This window comes from Acyrthosiphon pisum, chromosome A2 (genome assembly GCF_005508785.2).
Source record: "Acyrthosiphon pisum isolate AL4f chromosome A2, pea_aphid_22Mar2018_4r6ur, whole genome shotgun sequence".
NCBI lineage: Eukaryota > Metazoa > Arthropoda > Insecta > Hemiptera > Aphididae > Acyrthosiphon > Acyrthosiphon pisum.
This window is the reverse complement of record NC_042495.1, coordinates 22,717,077-22,726,263: the sequence shown is the minus strand read 5'-3', so window position 1 is coordinate 22,726,263 and position 9,187 is coordinate 22,717,077. Positions and strand designations below refer to the sequence as shown.

Sequence of the window (9,187 nt, the reverse complement as noted above, 5' to 3'; positions counted from 1 at the left end):
CTTGAATTTGTTCGTAATACTTAAGGAATGTTCTGTGGCGGTAGAAACTTCTGTTTTTCAAATGAGCACCTCCTTTTTTAATTTAATTAATTTAAATTTTCTGACAATCTATCAGAATTAAAATTCAAACAACTAGTTTCTGAGTTATTTAACTTTGTTTGTTAAGGATAATAGGTCCACAATAATAGGTTTGAATGATATGGGAGCCATGGGAATTTAATGATATGTAAAAATTTGCCAAGTATAATAAAAATCAGATTTGAATATAACTCCATTACTAAAGAAAATAAGGGAGTGAGCATAGGTACATACTACATATTATGGTGAATCAACCTGTACTTATATATGTTGCCATGATCAAGTAATATGATTGATACTTGTATCAAGATAATATGAAATAATTAATAATCACACATTTTAATGATAACCGGAATGTCTTTCATTACTTCCATGAAGACTAGAGATAAGGAGGCCAAACTCTGCTGGCCGCTTGCACAAAGATTGGTTCTATAAAACATCGCATATTAATTAATTACACTTTATTACCTTTAAACAATTATAACTAAAAAACTAAAAATCATATTTAAATTATAATTACACCAACGTATTCAGCGCACATTTATAAATTTATCTTTAAGAATAAATTACAAAAAAAAATATTAATATTCTGTATTTACGTTATAAATTTTATTATTAAATTAAATATTTTAATTATTTGTAAAGACAAGAAATATATTATAATGGTGCATATTATTTTCTAGTGGTGGATTCATATTTACGATACCGATTGATTACACCAAATTGAGGAAATATTGAAAATTTAAATATTTCTTTCTTGCTTAATAACTTAGAGACGAACTTATAGACATGCGATCAAAAAGCCACTCAATTCATCTAATAATCTATTTAATTTAATTTCTACTTTAGAAAATCGACATTACAAACATTGAAAAATTAAGAACTTAATATGGATAATTTATTTACTATTGCGTCAATGATTGAACAAGTTGATTCAATCCAATTGGTTGGCTGTGTTGATCAGAAGGAAGATTTTTTTAAAGCCATATTGTCCGTTTTTTTTTTAATAATGCGCATGTGTCTTATTGTAAAAACAGTCATAAAGATACTATGAGTAGCAAGGAAAAAACAAAAAAAAAAAACAGGAAAGTTTCCTAACTGTGGTAAATAATAATAATAATTATGTTAACGAAATAGTTAACCTACTTTTACTGTTTATATGTACATGTATTACGTAAATATAGAACATAAATATTATTTTTATAATTTATTCTTAAAGATAAATTTACGTTGATTACGATGGTGTAATTATAATTTACATACGATTTTTAGTTTTTTAATTATAATTTTTTAAAGGTAATAAAGTCAAGTATGTTCCTATTTAATATGGGTTAATCATACTTCCAGCCAGCCTCGGATTTGACCGCTACGCAGATTGTAAAAGTTGTATTTAACTCGCGAATTCAATTAAAATTAATTCTTCTGGTTAAATATTATAGTTAATATTATATTATAGTGGCAAACCGTCATAAGAGATAATGAGATAGAAACTATTTGACAGATATTTGATGAATTATTAAATTTAAAAAACGACAAATCTAGCAAAATGTCAATTAAAAATCATAATTTTTTTTAATTTTTCAAAATAATTCTAGGCATTCTAATATTATTTTTTTTTAATTTTTATTATATAGTTGAAATTTTTAAGCTTTGATGACTTGCTACAAAGAATGTCCAATTTGGATTCTGAAATGGAACATGAAATTGATGAGCTACGACTTTCAATTTTTATCAAACAAAACGCCAACCAACACTAGATCCTATGGATCAGAAGCGAAACGACAACAAGACTTTTGAAATATTTAAAATTTATACAATTGCAGTGTTAATACCTATACCATAGTTACAAACAAATGTATAGCTAACTCCAGATTTTCCCCGATTAAGGTGCTATATTATGTATAAAATTATTGTGCCTGTCTGCAGTAATAGGGCATGTAATATTTATTAGACCAACTTGCTGTTTAATTTTTGAAACAAAGGTAATAAAACTGATAAATATTAATGTATAAATTATCATTATAATAGCCTTAACACAGTGGCGGACTGGAAGAAAAACAGCCCGGGAAAATCATAATTTTAGAGGCACTCAGCATACTAACGGCCCGTTTTATAATAAATATAAATATATTTTATTTGTAAACACAATTTGGCTTTTAAAATTTTAAATATTTTTATTAATTGATATAAAACAAAATAAAATAACTATTGTAAATTTGTTAGTTAGAACTTACGAGTATATCTCAAGTAATTGCTATGTAAGTAATTTAAACTACAATCAATTTGATTTTAATTAAGGTTTTTTATTTAATAAATCACTTTTAGTTTTTAATATATTAATAATATCATTATAATCAAACTAAATAAAACATTTTTTTCGACTGCCATAATTATAAATGCGTCCAATTTTTTTTTACCTATTACATTTCTCAGACGAGTTTTAATTATTTTTAATAGAGAAAATGATGTTTCGCATGCTACCTATATTAATAACTTTAATAGAAATTCAGTTAGATCTTTAAAATAATATACATATAAATTATTGGAACATTCTAACTATATACTTACTTGAGTACATGGTAATGTCAATAACTATTGATAAGCCATAGTCAAGCAATGATATGCCTTACTATATAAATTATATTTTAAAAGAACATCTGGGTTTTTATGTTTAATATTACATACTTATTACTTATTAGATTTAGATAATATTTTAATTTATAATTTCACAATAATAATATTAATAAATATATATTTTATACGAGCAGGGAAATTTCCCGGTATCCCGATCGTCCAGTCCGCCACTGGAAAAATAAAAATATCTAAATCATTTATTCTGTTTTAAGTATTATTATAAGATAAGTTGTTTTAATCATCTGATAACATAGGGAATATAACATAACACGTTTAGAAATCAAATATAATTTCTACTCAACAGTCCATATTCATTTTAAAGATTTAAAAAAATTTATATTTATATTTTATTTTTCATTAATATTGATAGCTGAAAATCTAGAGGAGATTATTTAATAAGCCTAGATGCGTCGTCTGAGCGAAAAAAAAAAGTTCTAACAAACTTTTGTACTGCTGCCGTGAAGTTAGCAATGCAATAAATGAAAGTGGTCTAGCGTCGAAAATAAAGTCTAACAAACTTTGAAAGTTGTCTAACAATCTCTAACAACTCACTAATAAATTTGTTAGACTGTTTTAAAGTTGACTGTTATCATTGCGGTGCTAAGTTCACAAGTATAATTATCATAAATTAATTTTTGATATTCTGTTGTAATTCATAAACAAATAATACTAGACATTAGAAATGTTCACCAAATGTTAAAATTACAGTTTTCCTTACATTGTGAAATTTTCAAACAATTTTGAATTATTTTTATCTATCAATAGCCATGAAAAATCTTCAAAATGTTGTAAATAATTAATATTATACTTAAGCAGAACATTGATTTGTTATGAGCGATTGGACTTATAATTTTTACGATATTTGATATTCAGCGAAATATGATAGAATTCCCATTAATTAATTTTTGAGATTTCGTTGTATTTCCAAAACGAATAACAGTAGACTATTGAAATATTCACCAAATATTTATGTTAGCATTTTCCATACATGTTAACATGCGACTTTAAATATAATATCGGCAGTCATAGGTATAACAAATTGTCAAATTACTTACAAGACGTAAAAGTGTATGACAAAAATATTATACATCCTACGCAATAAATTCCTGTATTACTTCATAAATGGGTATGTAAATTGTATTAGAATTGTGCCAAACAAAGTGTAGTATTAATATGCAGTATTTTTGTTATTAGTGGCAACATAACCATTAATTACAAATATCTATTTGAATGTGAATAGAATTGATCAACTTGATATAAGTACCTAATAAAAATTACAATTTACATAATTGGCCATATTAAAAAAAAAAAATAGAATATTTTGAATGGGATTTCTTGAAATATAATATAAATATAATAATAAAAGATAAAATAATATGGTGAAAAATGCTTTAATATTTAAAATAAAACAACTATTGCATGTTTAAACCCAACATTTGAACACATAAATTAACTTAAATTAACATATTATTTTTGCCTTAAAAATAAAATGTTTCCAAATAAGTAATGACAATTTTCAAATTTAATAATTGAATTATGAACATAAATCGATATAAAAAATTTTAAGATATCACTATTATTACATTTTACCAAAGAAATAGAAGACAATTTACCACAGGATTTAATATAGAATAAAATTTATTTTTAAAGTATTTTTCATTTAAACCATTAATTGAATTTCACCATGTACAATAGGCGGAAATCAATCGATAATATCATTGAATTGAAGACGTTCTTCATAATATTTTAGCAACTCCTGTGGGGCTTCAATATGCAAAACCTCAGCTATAACTAGCTGAGGTACTTTAATATTTTTATATTTAACGCCAAAAGTCAATCTTCCATCTAACATAGTTGGACCTATTATTTTTTCCACTTTCTTAGTACGTGCAGGTGGTGTAGTTTCCAAAACTGGTGTAGGTTTGTTGTCATTTTTTCTGAAATAAAAATACATCAATATGTTAATAATAATATACCGAAATGGTTTTATTTATTTATTTATTTATTATAATCAACGCCAGACGGCTTTTACACAATTATACAATCAAGAAATATAAATCATCGATTTATAATTTTTTTTAAATATATTTGCTGCATTTGACATGAAAAAAGATCATGCACATATTACCCATGGGCCATTACGTTATAACTTCGTCAGCATAATAACTAAACTACCTATTTGTTTTTTATACACATCACCAATAGAAAAAATAAGAATTATTTCCGATACATTTTGAAATCATAGGTAAGTAAATTAATATTTTTATTTTTAATTTAAGTATATTTTGTTTAATTTTTTAAAAACAAACAATTTATGTTTATTCCACGAGCAGTGTTTGATACAGTAAACCATTAATTTCTGTTAAAGCCTAGATAGATTAGTAGGAAGCGCGCCAAAAGCAGGAAAAAAATGAACAGGACAATAACAATTGATTAGGATTGTTAAACATCATGAACAATATATAGCTCTCCAGATTAGTACATACTTAAAGTTGTCTTATCTATGGACAAATAAATGTTATTAAATATAAATTTAAATCAACATTTTAATATGTAGTTGAATCTATATACGAATATGATATACCACAATTATCGTTTGAAATAAATTATGGCTAAAATTCACTCTACCAACCCCCTCACGATTTCAAATTTTTTTCAACGATGGTGAACATTTTTTTTTACCGGAAACTGTTATTTAAGATGTTATAGCCGGCTAAAGTTTACGATTTTACGTTTATGTGCTTGCGCGCAACGCTACTTGACTGCCACGCACAGCACCTATAACAAATTTTAATTTTTTTTTATATACCATATCATTAGAGATTAGCCTGTTATCTACCTGAAGATAATTGCTTTTTAACAAAATTGTTGAATTCCGAGGCCTACAATGTAAATGCAACAAATTGAGGGATACCTATTTTCGATTTTTTTTCCGAGCGCAGCGCAGCAAGAGAAGGACAACGCTGGCATGAGTGGCATCACTTTTTTCGCTACAGTTCAGCTAATGAAAAATATAACATTATGAGTATGGGATATAATAATATAAACAGAAAATTTCGATTAGCTATAACTTTGAAACTAATTCGTACGTCAAATTCTGATTTCACCAACATTTTTTTCACTCAAAAAGCTTATATACAGGTAACAATTATTAGCCTGTTGTCTACACCTGAAGATAATTGCTTTATAACAACATTGTTTAATTTTGAGGCCTACTCAAGGTGGTTTTACAAATAAATACATACGTTAGTTCCTACACAATAGAAAAAGGTACTTATGTAAGTTCCTACTCGGTAAAAACCAGGTACGTAATAGGTACCTATGTTAGTTCCTACGCGGCGGAAAATGTCAAATATTTATATACGCAATTGAATATGTATATACGAATTTAAAAAATGGATAAGTGGATGTCGCTCTGCTGTACAGTAGGTTGCAAGTGGGTCAATGTATCAAGGATTGTATTAAACTTGAATTCCATGATATAATATCATTGTATAAGAAAAACGATTCTGAGCGGAGACGGTTTGTCAGTCTGGATATTGTTATTATTTATTATATCCTATAAGTTTAATTTATATTATAATAGGTATTATTCTTTTTATTCGTTTCTATAAAGTGATAAACAAAACGTTAGAAATTAAAATCCCATTTTTAGCGGTTTTTCATAATTTGTCGGTGGTTTTTCCTGTGGCATTTAATAACTATTGAGAAAATTGACTTTTCTAAAGTACCATCTTGATCCAATTTTCTAAAAGATAAGATACTATATGTTGAAACCGAAGCATTCATCGATGTATACAGGATGTAAAAAAGATAGAAAAATAAAAATAATAAACACCATTTTAAAACCTCTAGCTTCCTCGCTCCGCTCAGAATCTAAAAAATAAATATATTATGATGATTAAAAAATATAATTGGAATCGCATAATACGAAATTATATGTTCTATGAGGTTTATTTCTATAAACCAATAGACCTCTTAAATAAATAGATTTAAAAATATTTCATTTCGCGTTATTTTTCGGTCAATGATATTCTATATATTACGTTTTGCGTTATTTTTCGTTTAATGATATTTTATAAATTACGTTTTGCGTTATGTTTTATTTAATGATATATAATATACATTGTTAATGGTTATGTTTTGTTTTTCGTTATTTAATTATTTTTGATTATCGCTCTCCGGTATAATTACGTTTACGAATTTCAATCGTTTTTGCAAATATAACGTTCTTAAGCCCTGGATCTAGTTTTGCTCTATTTTTACAATGCGGAACGTAATACTACAACACTGACTAAAATATTTGAGGAAAATAGACACAATTTCAGTTTAAAATAATGTGGAGGAAAATGGAACCACCCGAACTAACATACGTACCTGGTTTTTACCGTATAGAAACTTACATATGTCCCTGTATAGGAACTAACGTATGTAATTATTTACCTGCTACTCTCGTGTAGGAACTTACTATTCCTCGGTGGTTTTACACAACAAATCAGGGAAGATTTCCAATTGTTTTGTCCGAGTGCAGCGCACCGAGAGAGTGGCAACGCTGGCATCACTTTTTTCCCTACAGTTCAGCTAATGAAGTATTTATGGGTTATAATAATATGAACTGATAACTTCAATTAGCTATAGCTTTGAAATTAAATTCTGATCTCATCAACATTTTTTTAACCCAAAAAATGATTATGTCCCATAGCTTAACGTAAACGTAATATAGCTGTACTGCTATCACGGACTAAGATAGAGACTTGGAAACGGTATAATGGGCGGGTGACGGGGAGCCGGACCGCAATTACCTCGGTCCCTCTACTCTTCTCCGTCCAAATTTGTACACGGCTAACATGCACGCTATCTGCTGGGTAAAATAACGTTTTGTATAGTATAATTCTAATTATTATCATCATTGCATTTTCCCACCCACCCACTAGGTAGCGTTAAGACCGGCTGTGTACAATGGAAATCAGCAGAGGCATTCCGAACCCGTTAAAAAATGTGCTCGTTTCCAGTCCCCTCTATCTTAGTCCGTGACTGCTATGCCATACCTACGTTATATATAAGACAGAGACAACAAGCGCATGGTATTATTCTCTTAATTAAAGTACCTAATCGTCGTCTCGGAATGAAAAGGTTCTAACGTAATTTTTGTAATTGTTCGGGAGAACGTTTTTAAGTTAGACCGTTATTCACGTATGAATTAGAACCTTTTCATTCTGTGTATCTCAATGAATAATCAACGGATCGATACGATTTCAGGATTGAATTATACAACAAAAGATATTAAATAATAATAGGTATGCAAAAAAACCATTTTTCAAAAAAATTGATTTAGAACCTTTTCATTCTGCAGAGACGACGTAATATGGATAATACCTGATGTGGTTATATAAAAAATAAAAATAGTATGATATCTAATTTTACGGCAGTTGCTCTACAGTATTTTCGTGGCATATTATTTATCAAAAAGATTAAAATAATATCTATTTTAGGTAATATAGTTTGTATATTATCCTAATTGAATACTTAAAATTTGAAAATCTATTGGATATAGTTTGTTTAATTTTATTTAATTTTATTATTCTAGGATTTTTAGTATTTGCTGTTATAGCGACAACAAAAGTACATAATCTGTGGAAATTTCAATTTTTTAACTTTCATGGTTAATGAACCCTGGTGACAGATGTATGGACAGCGGAGCCTTAGTAATATAGGGTCCGTTTTACCGTACGGAACCCTAAAAGTTATTAATAATTGTAAGTAAAACATTCTACACTTAACCATTGGCCAAAATATAATATTTAAAAAAATGTTAATTTTTTTCAAATGTTTAATATATTTTCATGCTGTGTGGGTAAGGGATACGTTTTTAATGTTTTTTTTTTATTCCGCGAAAATCTGCACTATTCACAGTCTGTAACGAGCTCTGACAGTGTGGAGTAGGCGAGTGCTAACAATGAGTATTGCGCGTAAAAACCGAGTCAACGGCGGGTAAATACCCGTGCATGTACGTAAATATTAGTCTACTTATTATATTATTACTAACCTTGAAGACATGATTGCTTGATGGCTTGCGAATGAAACTACCGGAAATCAATGTTCAGCGTCGGGATATTCAAATCGACTGCACGGCTCCCAGGAAAATGAAGTATGTGACTGGAACAACGACGAATGCTTCGGTGGTAATGTAATTTGGTTAAGAACTTCAAACTGGAAAAGACCAAACAACTCTGGTTAATTGACATACAACTCAAACAACTGACTGCGCACAGAAAGGCACTGTACGTTATGATTCGAGGCCATGTTACAAGCGCTCGTCGCCGCCGACATTGTTCCCCCGCCACTACACACCATTCGCCGTTATAACACCGCTACCGAACACTACCCCACCTATTAAGCCGCAGCCGCCGCCACCGCCGCCGCTGCAGCTGCTAAACAGTAACCATGGTTACACTATGGCATTATATGTATATAC

The 9,187-nt window shown here is 28.6% G+C and overlaps 1 protein-coding gene across 1 annotated transcript; it reads right to left on the bottom strand.

Annotated features, from left to right (window-relative positions):
* Positions 1-4,087: 4,087 nt before the first annotated feature.
* Positions 4,088-9,041, bottom strand: LOC100568800 (heterochromatin protein 1-like). Its single transcript, XM_003245136.4, has 2 exons — positions 8,759-9,041; positions 4,088-4,649 (listed from the first exon to the last, which is right to left on the bottom strand). Exons 1-2 carry the CDS (start codon positions 8,767-8,769, stop codon positions 4,415-4,417), a joined length of 246 nt encoding a protein of 81 aa, XP_003245184.1. The 5' UTR covers positions 8,770-9,041; the 3' UTR covers positions 4,088-4,414.
* Between the last annotated feature and the right edge of the window lie 146 nt (positions 9,042-9,187).